The sequence below is a fragment of the Silurus aristotelis genome (assembly GCF_946808225.1).
Source record: "Silurus aristotelis genome assembly, chromosome: 1".
Taxonomy (NCBI): Eukaryota; Metazoa; Chordata; class Actinopteri; order Siluriformes; family Siluridae; genus Silurus; species Silurus aristotelis.
The window spans coordinates 17,616,774-17,634,498 of NC_139574.1; the positions used below are offsets into that span (position 1 = coordinate 17,616,774).

The 17,725-nt window shown below is 37.6% G+C and overlaps 1 protein-coding gene across 1 annotated transcript; it reads right to left on the reverse strand.

Moving 5' to 3' along the window:
• Window positions 1–7,276: 7,276 nt before the first annotated feature.
• On the reverse strand, window positions 7,277–14,525 carry utp11 (UTP11 small subunit processome component). Its single transcript, XM_083547792.1, has 8 exons — window positions 14,328–14,525; window positions 13,372–13,433; window positions 12,395–12,497; window positions 12,157–12,270; window positions 11,921–12,014; window positions 11,680–11,810; window positions 10,479–10,589; window positions 7,277–7,853 (listed from the first exon to the last, which is right to left on the reverse strand). Exons 1-8 carry the CDS (start codon window positions 14,385–14,387, stop codon window positions 7,770–7,772), a joined length of 759 nt encoding a protein of 252 aa, XP_083403918.1. The 5' UTR covers window positions 14,388–14,525; the 3' UTR covers window positions 7,277–7,769.
• Window positions 14,526–17,725: the final 3,200 nt, after the last annotated feature.

A 17,725-nucleotide genomic window follows, 5' to 3' on the forward strand; every position in this document is an offset into this window, starting at 1 on the left:
TATATATATATATATATATATATATATAAATATATAATTTATTTATTTTAATTCTTTTTATATATATATATATATATATATATATATATATATATATATATATATATATATATATATATATATATACATATATATATATATACATATATATATATATATATATATATATATATATATATATATATATATATATATATATATATATATATATATATATATATATAGGGGGAGTGGTGGCTCCAGCGGTTAAGGCTGATCGGAAGGTCGGGGGTTCAAGCCCCAGTATCGCCAAGCTGCCACTCTTGGGCCCTTGAGCAAGGCCCTTAACCCTCTATGCTCCAGGGGTCCCTTACAAGAAAAATAAATCAAGGACCGTGACGTCGGAGCGACGTGGGACCGCCTTCCCGTGGGCTCACCACCTGCAGGAGGGACTGTAAGGGACCGGTGCTAAGAGGATTGGGCAGCAGTCGAAGGCGGGGGCCTTGACAGCCCGATCCCTGGACACAGAGAAGTGTCTGGGGAATCTGCTTAGACTGCTGCCCCGGCGACCCGAATTACGGATAAGCGGGAGAAGATGAAATGAAATATATATTTCATGAAATGATGATGAAATATATATATATATATATATATATATATATATATATATATATATATATATATATATATATATATATATATATATATATATATATACAAAAAATAAAACTATTCTAAGCTGTATATTATCTCTTTTCTTTGTCTGTATATACAGTGTATATAATTATTTTAATGTACCCCAAAGCCTCACCAATTTTATTCCAGAAATGTGATTTGATGAGCTCACTGATCAGTTTGGGTGAGACTGCTAGTGTTGAACAGGGGTTATGTTTCTACCAGAGGGTTATAGAGTACAGCATTTCTAAGAAGGTTTTTTTTTCTTTTGGTAGATAGCGCTCCTAGCCCTTCTCCTCCAACTCATTAGGATAATTAGAAGTGCTGATACAGGCAAGAAAAAGCATTTTGCATTGCTCTACAAAAAAAAGCTTTGTTCTGTTTCCAAAACAAATAGCAGGAAATTTCAATATTGCTCTTGCTTTGTGTGGGTGCTTGCACATGCATATAATATAAGGATTTTCTGAGGCACACACTTGAGGTGGAGGTATTGTGGACCCAGTGTTATGGGATGATGCTCGATTTTTGGCATCACAAAATACAGAGAGAAAGAGATATTTGAATTGGAATGACCTAGGACATATTCAAAAGGAATGCGAAAAAGCAGTTACTGTGGACAAGAGCAGAAAGCAATAATACTGAAGTTAAAGTTAAAATAAATATAGAATATAGAAAATTTTAAGTGGTTTCATGAGGGTTGGGATGGAAAAACAGAGGTTTATTAGGACTAAGAACAGGAGGAGGGAAGTTGCAAAAGAGAAGGGGGTTTATCTGTAGCACTCATTAGCCATGCAGAGCACTCTGGATTCACTTACACATCTTCTGCCTCATTCCAGCCTCAGAGCCCATAGCTGGGAGCATAGCCCCCTCCTTCCCACCACCTTCCCTCCCAAAACCCCGACAATCATGCCCGCAATCACAGCCTCTAATTAGGTTAATTAATTTGTATCAGCCCTTGTAGGGACTTGGCTGATGAGGCTGCCATCTTAGCATTGGTCCTTGGACTCCTTATTTAAAGAAAAAGAAAAAGTAGTAGAAGGTGGAAAAAATGTTGTCAATCTCAAAAGCCATTTTGTCTGCCATAAAGCATTTGAGTTTGCAAATGCCTATAAATACCCACTTCACATTTTTTCTTATCAATCTCTTGTCCAATTCTAATAGTAATGTCATTGGGATAGACACACCACTTTTCAGTGGTGTGTAGACAGGAAAAGATAAGTATGAAGAGGAGGGGTCCTATCAAGACAGAGGCACCACATTACAATCAGCGAGGGCCGCTCATCAGGACACTGACGAACACACTCTGATTAACAGAGTGATCTGATTACTGTAATCACACAGCCTTCTAAGACCAGTCAGAGAGAGAGAGAGAGAGAGAGAGAGAGAGAGAGAGAGAGAGAGAGAGAGAGAGAGAGAGAGAGAGGTGTGAACACTAAAAAGCTAAACAGCAAGAAATTGTTAAATTATATAGTAAATATTCAACATCCTTCTTTCAATGTAGACTCCATATGGCTGTGTTAACTGCAAGCATGACAGACAGAGTTGACGCATGTTGTGGTGGTGGGCAAGGTTAGACCATGTAGTTAAAGCACGATGAACATGTCCCCCATGTGAATGGACACCAACAGGAGAGTGATGGATCAACAGTAATACCCATGCTGATAGGTGAGTGCTGCCATGTACTCATCCTTTCCTCGCACCCACACTGAGCGCTTCAGTGGAAGGTGGAGGGGGGCACAGTAGGGGCAAATTCCACCAGGGAAGAGGCCTTACTGTGATTTAGACTCCCATGCAAATTTAATCAATTCAAGTGCTTCTATCCAACCAGCCTCTTGGCTCATTAGTGGCAATTTAAAGGGGTTTCTGTGATCCCACCTCTCTCTCTTACACACACACACACACACACACACACTCTAAAGAGTAAAGATTTTCCTTCATACATTTTCCTCCAGGCTCAGAAACCAGACCCCCTCCCAGTCTTTCTATAGTCATCTACTTCAGAAACCGAGTGACACACTACACAGCAGCTAAAGGGGCCAGATATGAGGTGCTCACCCCCCGAGTCACTGTTCCCTCAGTCACTTGTTCATCTCCCTTCTCAGTAATTGGTGAATCGATTAGTGAGGGTCTGAACCTCGTGGATAAAGGCAGCCTTTTGAGACACATAAGAGGTTAGAAAGGTAGTCTCTCTGCTCAGCTGAGATATTCATCCTCAAGAGCCAGACTGAAAACTTGAATATTAGAAGTTATTATAAGCTGATACAATAACTGCATTTCATACTCTTGTTTTTCATAGTTTGTTTTAAAGCAATGGTTAAATAATTATACTGTATATAGGATGTAGTTTATTCCAAAAAGATACTACAGAAGTAAAAAGCAAGTCCATGGTGTCAACACTAGCATCAGACGCAGCACAGGTGAACCTCATTCAGTTAATTAACAACACTCAGGATTGGGAAAAAGATTTCCTGAGAAGTTCATTATGTTATTTTTTCTATTTTTAGAATACCAGAGATACAGATCAAATATTCCAAATAAAAAGTTGCATTTTAAATTTTCAAGAAACCGTGCACCTTCAATGTTAAATAAGTGTAAAAATAGAAATCATGCAAAGAAAAGCATTAAACATGAATGGTTTAAAATGTGTGAAGACTAAAACATTGTATATAGACTACATATAACTGCTTTATTTTGGTGGATTGGGAGCCTAAAGGCACATGTAAAGCAAATATGCTTTTAAAAGTTATGAAAATAAATGTTTGCAACAGAACAAATACTATAAAGAGCAGTACAAAATATAAATGACATATGTAACTACATGTAAAACTATAATAAAAAGCGGTTAATCAGCAGTAACATTAAAATAGTATTTTTTTTTTTGCTTTGAAAACCCTTTATTTTGAAAAAATACATGATTTTTGTGTTATTTTATAAAGAATTTAAATGGCAAGGTTTTATCAGCATTTTGGAGCACTGTTCTGGAGAATGACTGTCACATTTGCTTCTACTTTTTAAAGATTAATCCTGTAAGCATCAAGATTATTTTTTAAGTGATCTTTAATCAAAAGAGTATTTAAAAATGATGGTGCATAAAACTGTTGCACAGTGACAATAGACCTTAAGCACAGGTTACTGACTGTATTGAGTTTGCATCTGGTTTCTAAAGACTGGAGTCATAACATAGGCATAACAGTGTTAATAAATAAAGCAGTATATGAGTAACAATAAATAAGAATATGAATAGCTATTAATTTATTGAATATATAGGCATATGTGAAACAATACTGTAAAGTGAGAATTTTTCAAAAGTTATCATTCATAACACTTAAAAAATAATCTTTTTAGAAATCCACATCAGGTCAATATTTGGTGTGCCACCCTTTGCCTGCAAAACAACAATTCTCCTAGGTACACTTACAGACCAAACAACTACAGATCTTCTGTGGATGTGGGCTGCATCAAATCCTTCTGTCTCTTCATGTAATCCCAGACAGACTAGACGACATTGACATCGGGGCAATGTGGGTGCCGAACCACTTCTGGGACTCCTTCTTCTTATCTAATCTGAAGATAGTTTTAAATGACATTGGCTGTATTTTTGGGGTCATTGTCCTGCTGCTGAATAGATTTGGAGCCAATCAGACTCTTCCCTGATGGCAATGCATGATGGAAAATGATCTTCCTGTGTTTCTAAGCATTGGGGCCATCATAAATCCTGACTGAATCCACATCCATTTGCAAAAATGCAACCCTTAAACTTTTAAGAAACTTCCACCGTGCTTTACTGTTGCGTACAGACACCCATTATTGTGCTACTCTCCAGCCTTTTGAGGAAAAACTGCCTCCTGCTACAGACAAATAGTTTAGATTTTGACTCATCAGACCGGAGCCCCTGCTGCAATTTTTCTGCATCATAGTTTAGGTGCCTAGTTGAGCCGCTTAGTCTTGTTTTCAGGTTGACGGTATATCTTTTTGGCAGCAATTCTTTTATGAAGACCACTTGACCAGACATCTCAAGACAGTACATTTGTGTAACTGGTTCCCTCTGGTTTCCACCACTTCTTTGTAATGATGTCTTTCATCTGCTGAATTAAATTTTTTTGGCCAACCACTGCATCTGTGGTCTTCAAATTGTCCAATTGGTTGTGCTTTTTCAACTTTAAACCTCAGTCTGCTCTAAAATCTTGCCTGGGAAAGACCTTGATAATGCAGACCTTGTGTTTTGTTGCTGTGCTCAGTGGTGTCAAGATCTATGACCTGTGACATGAATCTCACCTTAGTGGCAGAGTCTGGCTGTTCCTCACCCAGTTTAAGCTTCCCACAAAGTTGTTTCTGTTTCAGTTAATGAACTTGTTTCAAACTACATATGAAATTAATGATAATTAGCATCTGCTTGGTATATTTGGTTAATTATACACCTGAGCCTGATCAACAAAATTCCTGACTTTGTTCAAATGTACAAATGACACCATATAACATACACAAACATTTGCAGCATTTAACTAGATTTAACAACAGTTATTGCTTATAACAACAGTTATATTTATAACATTTAACAACAGTTAACTAGATTTACGAAGCGCTTAACAAATCTCTGGCTTCAGCCATCAGGAAGCTTTTTACACAGCAGCCAATGAGTAGAATATTACAGGACAATGAGTGGTTTCTGACCTATATCTTTAAAATCTGTCATGGTTCTCTGTTCCATGTGAACATGAATGAAAGGCAGACTTCAGTTCGAACAGTAGAGCAACTGTGTAACAGCGGGCGGAAACATTGTGAAACTGCGCACAAGGCTGTTTGACCCCCCTCACTGAGGGAACCACAGTGACGTACACATTCACGGGCAGACCACAGCCAAAGAGGGCCATCTTGCTATCTCTGGGTAGAAAATCGTGCAAATACACAAGGTCAATATCGACGTGTCACCAAGGGGCTCTGTGCTAAATATCACTGGGGTTGTGTGTGTGTGCATGTCTGTCACTCATTCCATTGAACATGCATTCATTACTCAATTCAAACAAATAGGAAGCTGTACAGAAAACTACAGCTACTGAGCCATCAATTATTGTATCTAACTTTACTGTTGTAATATGGTAAACACAGCCAATATATTTTGGACCAAAGAAAACGATGAATGCTTTTACTTTCTGGCACACACACAATTTTTGCAGTGCTCCTGCTCCTTTCATCTCCTCAACATGGTGACATTTCCCTGTCGTTGGCTTTTCCTCTTCCTCCATCCCGGGAGAGGCTGATGGATGGGGCCCGTTTATGAAGCCGCTGCCAGCAGTGTGATCGATCAAGCCTCGCAGAGGAGAAAGCAGTCTGAACCTTCGTCCTGCAGCCCGCAAAGCCAAGCGCAGGAGCATTGCAATAGAATTACACACACTCAGAGGAATGGGTATGGCCAGTTTAAATTCATTTTCAACCATTCCACAGCCACACTGATCATTCCAAGAAGAGGAGGAAAAATAAATCGAGACGTGGTTGGTAACAAACTTGTGGTACATGTCTAAGAGAACCACAAGACATGTACCACATAGGATGGAGTAGTGAGTGAGAAACAGGACAGTTCCACAAGTGCTTATGTTTTAAGAAAGGTGAATTTGCAAGGCAAAAGTTCATTACCAATGCAAACAACAGAAACCTTATATTCTATACATTTAAAGCTACTACTATTGTGTGGTTATTTTTAAAATATTGCTTTATGAAAATGGCTCTAAATTTCCAGACATATTTCAATTCTATTCTACAATTCAATAAAAAAGAAAAATCGTCAGGTCTGGTAGACAAAAAAGCTGATGGCAATACAGACATTGAATTTTATAGAAAAGCCCCTCAATAATAATAATAATAATAATAATAATAATAAAAAACATTTCAACTGTATAATTTCCATCATAAATATTAAATATTTTTCTTAATCAACTGAGGAAGATAATGGTTCCACACAAGCCTTAAGATCCATAAAGTTATCGAGCAACTCAAGAACTATGAGGACAAATTTAAACTGTAATTAATATAAACAGTCCTGCACAATGATGTAGGACTGCATTCTGCATGAAAATATTAGCCTTTAAGCACCAATCACTGAACAGCACATTTAACGCAGATAAATCTATAATAAATAGACATCTGGTGCCACACAGATGAGGATGGGTTCCCTTTATGAGTCTGGTTCCTCTCAAGGTTTTTTTCCCCTCAACTCAGGGAGTTTTTCCTTGCCAATGCCAGAACTGGCTTGCTCATAATTGATAAGCTAATAAGTTATAGGCACTAAACTTATTTAGTTAATTCCTATTTAATAACCTCTTTCTGTAAAGCTGTTTTGTGAAAATGTTTATTGGTAAAAGCGCTATACAAATACAATTGAATTTGAATTTAAATATTAATAGTTAGTGCTTAGACCATATTGAGTAAATACAAAGCTAGCCAGGTTAAATTCCAGCTATTTGGGATCAGTTATTGCTGCTATTAGTAGAAAGCATACAATTAAAATTACAAGACAAATATTAAGTAATAAGTAGCGTTTCAGCATCGATACAAAACATTTAGAGCTCCACAGTCTATACTTCATTTAAAAAAAAAGGCAATATGATTTTCACACAAACAAAAAAAGTTATATTGTATCAGAGTATTTTTTATTTTTTAGGGCAGAAATGTTTCCTTTTTTCATACGTCTCCATTAAAACACACTTAATATGCCAGCAAGATAGGCTACTGCCACCTATTGGCAACTTTTAATATTTACACTGTTATTACACAAGGTTTTTGTGTTCAAAATTTCAGTACAAACCACAACTATGACAAGCTCTATTAGCACTGATATATATATATATGTAATTATTACAAAACCGCTGCTGAAAATTTTTCATGGGAGAGAGAGCAGGTTAGCCTAAAAAAAAGTTAGCTGCCATGTCACTTTTCCAATTCATTTAAAAGCCCAGTATATGCCCGCCTACATCCTGTAGATTCAAAACATACATATCAGCTTAAACTTCGTCTCAAGCTCAGTTGTGTATGGTTTTAATGTCACCTGTTTAATGTCAGGTAAATGTCTCTTCTGGAAGTAACAATTCCAGTGGTGTAAGAAAAGTTTTATCTTAAGTGTTTTATCTTTTCCTTTTAGCAGCAAATTTATAGATGGCAGGAGCAGTGGGTGTCTCATTCTTCACTTTTCTTTTCTTGTTCTTGTCCTGTTAGTAATGAAACACAATCCGCACATCAATAAGAAAAGTTTTAGGCATGATCAATCCACTGAAAGTCCAAAGAAAAAGTAATTTCCTGAATTATTGGCACCCTTGGTGAACTATAGGATGGGGAAACTAGTTGTCTTAGTGCTTAATTAGCTTAAGCTCACCCTGAAAATATGAGAAAAAAAATTCTCTTTAATTAAAGTACACAGATTTATAGAAAGAAAAAAAATGTGCCACCCATACCAAGTGAATATAGCATGGAAAACTTAACTGAATCACATTTACATTTTATATTTTACCTTAAGTTCCCATGCATCAATAAGGTCAACTCTGAAGAAGTCAATGACTTTGTTTTACTGGGGTATACAGTATATTAATCATCAATGAAGGGATGACTAAAGAATCAAATTAACTAAAAGACATTAAAAAATCTGGCAAAGGCTAAAAAATAAGAGCAAAACTCATGAAAATGCTCATATCTACAGTTACGATAATCATTTCCAAGAGCAACTGCCCTGAATCAAACATTTTCCAGGGATTATGATGGAGATTTACTGAAAATGGTAGCATTTTGGGGGTAATCTAGCACCCTATTGCTCACTGATTTTAATCTTCCAACACAGAATTGACATGCATGAATCGAAACAATGTTGATTACTGAATCACAGAAGCAAGGTTTAGACTTTTAGTTTTGAGTGATGCTGTTTGACATGTTTGTGTGTGTGTATATGTAATATTATATATATATATTTATATGTGTGTGCATGTATGTATGTATATGTGTGTGTGTGTGTGTGTGTATATGTATGTATATATGTGTATATTATATATATATATATATATATATATATATATATATATATATATATATATATATATATATATATATATATATATATATACACACACACACATACATACATATACACACACACACACACACACACACATACATACATGCACACACATTATTTATATATATATACAGTGAGAAAAATAAGTATTTGAACACCCTGCTATTTTGCAAGTTCTCCCACTTAGAAATCATGGAGGGGTCTGAAATTGTCATCGTAGGTGCATGTCCACTGTGAGAGACATAATCTAAAAGAAAAATCCAGAAATCACAATATATGATTTTTAAACTATTTATTTGGATGATACAGCTGCAAATAAGTATTTGAACACCTGAGAAAGTCAATGTTAATATATGGTACAGTAGACTTTGTTTGCAATTACAGAGGTCAAACATTTCCTGTAGTTTTTCACCAGGTCTGCACACACTGCAGGAGGGATTTTGGCCCACTCCTCCACACAGATCTTCTCTAGATCAGTCAGGTTTCTGGCCTGTCGCTGAGAAACACGGAGTTTGAGCTCCCTCCAAAGATTCTCTATTGGGTTTAGGTCTGGAGACTGGCTAGGCCAAGCCAGAACCTTAATATGCTTCTTACAGAGCAACTCCTTGGTTATCCTGGCTGTGTGCTTTGGGTCATTGTCATGTTGGAAGACCCAGCCTTGACCCATCTTCAATGCTCTAACTGAGGGAATGAGGTTGTTCCCCAAAATCTCGCAATACATGGCCCCGGTCATCCTCTCCTTAATACAGTGCAGTTGCCCTGTCCCATGTGCAGAAAAACACCCCCAAAGCATGATGCTACCACCCCCATGCTTCACAGTAGGGATGGTGTTCTTGGGATGGTACTCATCATTCTTCTTCCTCCAAACACTTTTAGTGGAATTATGACCCAAAAGTTCTAATTTGGTCTCATCTGACCACATGACTTTCTTCCATGACTCCTCTGGATCATCCAAATGGTCATTGGCAAACTTAAGTCGTGCCTGGACATGTGCTGGTTTAAGCAGGGGAACCTTCCGTGCCATGCATGATTTCAAACCATGACGTCTTAGTGTATTACCAACAGTAACCTTGGAAACGGTGGTCCCAGCTCTTTTCAGGTCATTGACCAGCTCCTCCCGTGTAGTTCTAGGCTGATTTCTCACCTTTCTTAGGATCATTGAGACCCCACGAGGTGAGATCTTGCATGGAGCCCCAGTCCGAGGGAGACTGACAGTCATGTTTAGCTTCTTCCATTTTCTAATGATTGCTCCAACAGTGGACCTTTTATCACCAAGCTGCTTGGCAATTTCCCCGTAGCCCTTTCCAGCCTTGTGGAGGTGTACAATTTTGTCTCTAGTGTCTTTGGACAGCTCTTTTTGGTCTTGGCCATGTTAGTAGTTGGATTCTTACTGATTGTATGGGGTGGACAGGTGTCTTTATGCAGCTAACGACCTCAAATAGGTGCATCTAATTTAGGATAATAAATGTAGTGTAGGTGGACATTTTAAAGGCGGACTAACAGGTCTTTGAGGGTCAGAATTCTAGCTGATAGACAGGTGTTCAAATACTTATTTGCAGCTGTATCATACAAATAAATAGTTTAAAAATCATATATTGTGATTTCTGGATTTTTTTTTTTAGATTATGTCTCTCACAGTGGACATGCACCTACGATGACAATTCCAGACCCCTCCATGATTTCTGAGTGGGAGAACTTGCAAAATAGCAGGGTGTTCAAATACTTATTTTCCTCACTGTATATATATGTCGGTGTGTAATTGTGTGCTCACCTGAAGGTCTTTGCGAGTCTGGATCTTCTGACTGATGATGAACATTTTTTTCTCTCGGTCAATACGCTGGGACAGTTCCTCGTACCGAACCTTTCGCTGTTTGGCCAGTTTCTGTAGAGTACCAAATAAGAGTTAATGACAAGACTGTGTTCAACTTATTTTTCAAACTGATGTTGGAAAAAGCAGCAAAAAATTAGAAAAGAAAGACAACTGCAAGGTTTCATAATGTATTGCTCTATATAAACTAATGAACACCATAAATATGCAACAAACACCTTGTGTGGAAAAATGGCAAAAATACAGTGTACCACTCAAAGACGTAAAGGTCCTTAAAATCACAAATATCGAAAGCTGGGAAAGGGAAAACAACCTGAGCAAATGTGACAATAACAAATATTTGTAAATCCTTACTGTTAATGACATTTAACATTTAATTCTAATTGTATAGTCTAAGCGTAGGTTACACAGAAGTCATGTTTTACATCTTCTAATACAACCTTCTTTATTCTAGTGAAGACTACGAAGAAGAAGCTTATTATTGCATTAATACAGAAACAAAGAGGAAGACAGACATAGTTATTGGATAACATTTGGCCATGAATGAAGTGTTGTTTTCTGTTTTAATCACTCGTTTAAACATATTATTTAAGTCTGCCTACCATAATGTTATGATAGGAATAGTCTCTTTTTACCACTTTAGCACATTATATTGTTAGTGCTTGAACACATGCTTTTTCCTGACCCTGAAAAAGTTGTTATCCATGCAAGTAAACTACCTGAAATAGTATAAGTTAATGTGTAGTGTGGAAAATTGTGTGATTTAGAACAAGTAGTGTACACTATTATTAAAACATTGTGACGTATCACACAAGAATAAAACACATTTTGTTTAAATATACATAAATACAAAACGTTGGTTTGTAAACATTAATAACAAAGTGTTAATTTTTATGGTTTGTGGAAAACAGAAGACGACTGCTTGTCTACTGAGCGTCATAGCTTCAACATGTAATTGTTTTGTCCTAGATGCAGAGGTCAGCGACTTGTTATTTCCTTTGCTTACATTTAGAAATGCAGAATTACCTAAATTATTTTTCCATGCCATATGCTGAAATTAACTCTTTGACAGAACAAACCGATAATCAGGATGTGATTTAAAAACTAAATCTTTACAAAGCCTGGAACACTTTTTGGTACTAACCGCAATATTCCTTGGGGTCACAGCACCCACAATGCTCTTTTTCACCAGCGTGTCCAGTGTAGGTCTGTTATAGGTTCTGTTTACCAGCTCAGGCACTGTGTTGAGGTGTGTAGCGAGGTTAAAATCCTTCACTGTCAGAGAGATAAAAGAGATGCCATTAGTTACATTAAAGAACAAAACCCTCAATAAACAATCAAAAACTTAATTTGCCTGTTAAACCTTCAAGAGGTTTCAGACATACCTTGTTTTTTGGTGTCCACAAAAAAGACATGCTTGTTTTTCTGCTTAATCTCAGCCTCCAGAAGATGCAGTTCTGACTTTAATCTTTCGATTTTCTGCAGAACATTTTAAAATATTTAAAACATTTAAATATTCAAAATTAAACACCTTTTTGTAGAATACAATGCTCAACTGGAGACACAGGAACTGATTACTCTTAACCGCATTGCTATGAAATAATAATAGTGTCTTCTTCACCTTAGACTCGGCCACCCTCTTCATTTCCACATATCCGATGTCTCGACTTCTCATGATCTTCTTCTGGTCCTCTGTCACCTGGTCATTTGTCTGTTTAATAACATGCATGCCATCCTAACAACAGACAAATAGAAGATTAGGCATGCTCAGTCCAGCAGTAGCCTTGATTTTTTTATTTTCTTTCCAAAACTTAGTCATACAACCTTTAAATATCCAAATAAAAAAAATACCACCCCACCTTTAATTGAGTTTTTATCATTTTATAGTAGAATTCATCTGGGTTCTTGTCCTGAGCCTTCTTGCGCAAGGCACTGAGCGTTTTCTGTTTTCGATGGTAGTCACTACATAACAATGATAAGCACAAAACAGCATTCCTCTGTTAATTTTAAACTGGCCATCCAAGAGGCATTGCTGCAATCCTATTATGAAGAGCAACATTCATCATACACACAGCATATAGAAGCAACCTTACAAAACTCAGCGAATTCATTAGTTTTGCCAACAGTACTAACAACGTAATAAGGCATAAACAGTTCATGAAATATACCAATAAGAAAAGGATCCACTATTTAACCAAATGTTGACTATAACATGTGACTCATATGTGCTTTCTGAACATCCCATTCCAGATTTAGTTCCCCTCTGTGGTTCTAACAGCCTCCACTCTTCAGAAGCTTTCCACTAGATTTTTTTTGGGAGATGGGCTTGATGGGATTTGAGAGATTTTCGATTCATCCCAAGTTGTTCAGTGGTATTAAGGTCGAGGTGTTTTGACAATCAATGTTTTCATGAACTTTGAATTGCACAGAAGCACTGCAGTGCTGGCACATGTTTGGGCTCGACTCTCTCAGTTCAAGTGAAAAGAAATTGTAGTGCTACAGAATACAAAGAGATCCTCTCTAATTGTGTTCTTGATGTTGCCAAATTTTTGGTGATCTATTCCATTCTTGATTAGAGGTCCCCTAGTGGTCTAGTGGTTAGGATACGGCGCTCTCACCGCTGCGACCCGGGTTCGATCCCCGGTCAGGGAACAACCCCAGCCACTCTTAGTGCTGGTCCCAAGCCCGGATAAATGGGGAGGGTTGCGTTAGGAAGGGCATCCAGCGTAAAAACATGTGCCAAATCAAACATGCGGATGATCCGCTGTGGCGACCCCTAACGGGAGAAGCCGAAAGAAAGTAATTCCATTCTTGATTAAAGTCAAAGCGTTCTCACTCTGCACGAAGTTTGTAGTCCTTCTTCTTCTCTAGGAGTCCTAAATGTTTCCTGGATCCAGGCTGTGTAGAAAAGAGACAGAATTAGCAGTCTGACCAAGTCATGATTAATGCATGCTTTACCACAGATTTGCTTTTTTGTTTATATAGTCTGCACTGTATTCAAATCCTCGCATTGCTCTTCAGGTACGCTAAACACATTTCTAGTGTAACATGTATATAAAGTATGTTAATGGATCACAAGTAGTTAGCATGCATCTCTTCTTTAAAAACCTGAGGTTTAGATTAAAGTCATGTTACGAATATTAAGATTGAAAGAGACATGACTGAACTGATAAACTGAGTAGGTAGCGATGTGCTGCTGTATCCCATGTTTAAGAGGATCAGTCACATTTATTTTATAAAAAAAAAAAAAATAAGTATATAAACAAGTATATGAACATACATTATGCAAAACCCTCAACTTTTTAGTTGTAAGTCACTCTGGATACTGGCATCTGCCAAATGCCATAAATGTAAAAATCTAAAATACCAACCAGGATTCCTTTATAATGAAATGCTGAGTTTAGCTTTTTAGCTCAGGTGCCTTTCATTGATATGTTGGACTATTTTTTAGTTCAGATTTTTCCATCACTTCCCACAATGCTTTTAAATGATTTGAGATTTAGTCTGTATTTCATTTTTTGCCCAAATCTGTTGACCTGTTTCGCCTCCTCCTCTGTACACTCGGGTCAAACAGATGTTCTGAAACTTCAACATTCACACCAATATCATCATTCCTGGTACATCAGAGGTAGAAATTAAGCCATGCTGCGCCGCTTGTGGTTTAGCATGGCTTAATTTCTAAGTGTTCAGAATCTGGGGTTCTAAATCCAATGAGATTATGTAGCAACCCTTACTGATTAGCATGCTGTCCATCTTAGCCAGCTAACACAAGAACACCAAACAGGTGATTACCTGAGATCTCTCTTTGTGATCCCGCTGTTTGGATTTCAGAGCTTTTCGAAATGAAGACATGTCTGTCAAGGTGCATGCACAAGCTTCCAGCCGCTTTAAAGTAACTCAGCTCAGTTAAATTGTAACGTTACACTGAACTTGGTCAACACACGTGTGTGCGTCTACTTCTTTGGGATTTAGGAGTTACCGTGTAAATGTGAATGAGCGCCGTCTAGTGGACTGGAGAGAGTGAGCGCGGAGAGGTCACGAATGTTGACTGTGTCCGAATTCGTTCACTCCTTCACTGGTGTATTTACAGTGCAGACCAGTTGAGCTGACACTAGATGGAAGCATTTTGTTTGGTTTACTCGATTTTAATATGAATCACAAAAAAGATAAAAATGTTTTATAAGCCTATTCATTTTTTACGCCACATTTCTCTTACTTAAATGTAAATTCCAGTGTGCTGAGCCCATTGGTGTACAGTATTTGAGTAAACTTTTTGAGTACTTTTTTAGTTTTACTGAGTATTAAAGATATAAGCAAATGTTACTTTCTACTCAACTACATTTATGATTCAGTGTATGTACTTTTTACTCAGCTATATTTCAATTGACTGACCATTTCCTTCTTCGTCTTTCAGCTGCTCCCGTTAGGGATCGCCACAGCGGATCATCCGTCTCCACACTACTCTGTCTTCTACATCTGCCTCTTTCAAACCAACTACCGGCATGTCTTCCCTCACCACATCCATAAACCTCCTCCTTGGTCTTCCTATTTTTCTGCTTTCTGGTGGCTCTGGTGGCTCGCATCCTCCTACTGATGTCCCTCCTCTGCACAACCCCAAACCATCTCAATCGAGCCTCTCTCACTTTGTCCCTGAAACGTCCTACTGTACATGCGCTGATCCTCTAATAAAATCGTTTCTAATATTGTCCATCCTCGTCACTCCGTCCATCCTCGTCACTAATGAAAATCTCAGCATCTTCAGCTCTGCTACTTCCATCTCCACCTCCTGTCTTTTACTCAATGCCACTGAGGTTACGTATGTAACCCTAGTTCCCTGAGGGAATGAGACGCTGCGTCGGAAAGCTTTGGGAACCCTTTTGGGTTTTTAGCGTTCCGACCCAGCTCGAGTTCCTGAAAGAGAATTAAGGGTAATTATATGTTTTAATCCTTGATGAGCAATCCTAGGGTGACTGTGGCAAGAAAAAACTTCCTTAGATGTTATGAGGAAAAAACCTTGAGAGGAACCAGACTAAAACTAGTCCTTAGCTCTCTGTTTTTCTGTTATGTAGCTTTATGTTGTTTATGTAGCACCAGGTTTTTGGAGGAACGTTGTTTTATTTCGCTGTGTACTGCATCAGCTATATATGGTTAGAATGACAATAAAAGCTTCTTGACTTCACTTGACTTGATAGTTCGGGATGTTTGCAGAGTCGGCGTCTACTCTTTGAAGGTCTATAATCTTCATGGGGCTGGACAAACCGGAGGTGGTGCAACCTCAGGATGCCTCAAGATGGTTAGAGAAAGAGAAGCAGAGGAGAAAAATTAACGTAGCTGCTGTTCATAATATTAAAAGTTGATAATTTATTTGATCAGATGTACTGGAGCGCAAGGTTATGAGATGTGTTATGTGTAGGACTTGCTAAAAAGATACGTTTTTAATCTGCACTTAAACTGAAAGAGTGTCTCTGAGCCCCAAACACTGTCAGGAAGACTATTCCAGAGTTTAGGAGCTAAGTGAGAATGATTTACCACCTTTAATGGACTTTGCTATTCTAGGAACTACTAGAAGTCTGGAGTTTTGAGATCTCAAAGAGCTTGACAGATTGTAGCATGTTAGAAGACTGGATAGATACATGGGAGCCAAACCATTTAGGGCTTTGTAAGTAAGTAGCAATTGTTTTTAGTCGATTTGAAACTTAGGTACAAAGGTAGCCAGTGTAGGGATGATAAAATTGGGGTTATATGGTCATATTTTCTCGACCGTGTGAGAACTCTGGCTGCGCATTCTGAACTAATTGTAGCTTGTTTATTAATGATGCAGGACAACCACCTAGTAATGCATTACAATAGTCCAGTGTGGAGGTCATAAATGCATGGACAAGCTTCTTTCCATCAGATATAGACAACATGTTTCTTATCTTAGCAATATATCTAAGGTGGAAGAAGGCTGTTTTTGTAATATTGGTGATATGATTTTCAAAAGACAAGTTGTTGTCTAAAATAACTCCCAGGTCTTTTACTGTTGAACTAGTAGGTAGTTCTCCATTTGAATCTACAAAATTGTAACGAACAGACAGGTAGGATTTAAACTAGCTTAATGCTTGTCCCTGAATGCCTATTAAATTCTGTTAGCGATCCAGGAAAAACTTATGATCTATAGTGTCGAATGCAGCGCTAAGATGTAGTAAAACTAATAGAGAGATGAAGCCTTAGTCCGATGCTAAAAACAGGTCATTCGTGATTTTAACTAGAACAGATTATGTGCTATGATGGGGCCTGAACCTGACTGTAACTCTTCAAAGATATTGTTTTCATGTAAGAGGGAGCATAACTGGGCAGACACGATATTTTCTAAAATCTTAGACATAAACTGAAGGTTTGAAATGGGTCTGTAATTTGATTGTTCATTTGGATCAGAATTAGGTTTCTTAATGAGGGGCTTAATAACTGACAACTTGAGGGGTTTAGGGATGTGACCTAAAGAGATCGAGGAGTTAATAATAATGAGAAGAGGCTCACCAGCTGTAAGCAACTTCTTTCTGTAGTTTAGTTGGAATGAGATCTAACAGATATGTTGTTGATTTGGCTTTGGTGATAAGATCATGCAGCTCTTCATGTCCTATACTTGTAATTGTGGAGATTTAGGTTGTCAATTTAGCCATTTACAATTTAGCACCTGTCTGTAGCTGTATTGTACATACTGTATTTACACTCAATTCTAAAAACGTCTAATTTAGTTTTCTCCATTTTCTTTTCAGATTACAGGCTCTCCTCTAGAGGGTATGAGTAGGACTATTATACCAGGGTTCAGGTGGTTTTTTTTTCTAACCTTTTTTAAACGGATAGGGGATACAGTGCCTAATGCTAGTAAGGATAATGCCTATATTGTTAGCCATTTTGTCAAGATCATTAGCATTTAGGTGTTTAGTAAGATGTTGAGACAGATCAGGCAGCTTACTAATAAGTCTTTCCTTAGTGGTCAGGAAAATAGTCCTACCGATTCAATAACATGGCGAGACACGTCTAAACTGCTCTACCAGAAGTGTGTACAGTATGAGGTAATGGTCTGTGATATCATGACTCTGAGGTAAAATAGTTATATCAGTGATGTCTGCTCTGTGGGATATTATTAAGTCTAGTGTGTGATTAAAACAATGGGTTGGTCTAGTGATGTTTTGTTTAACCACAAA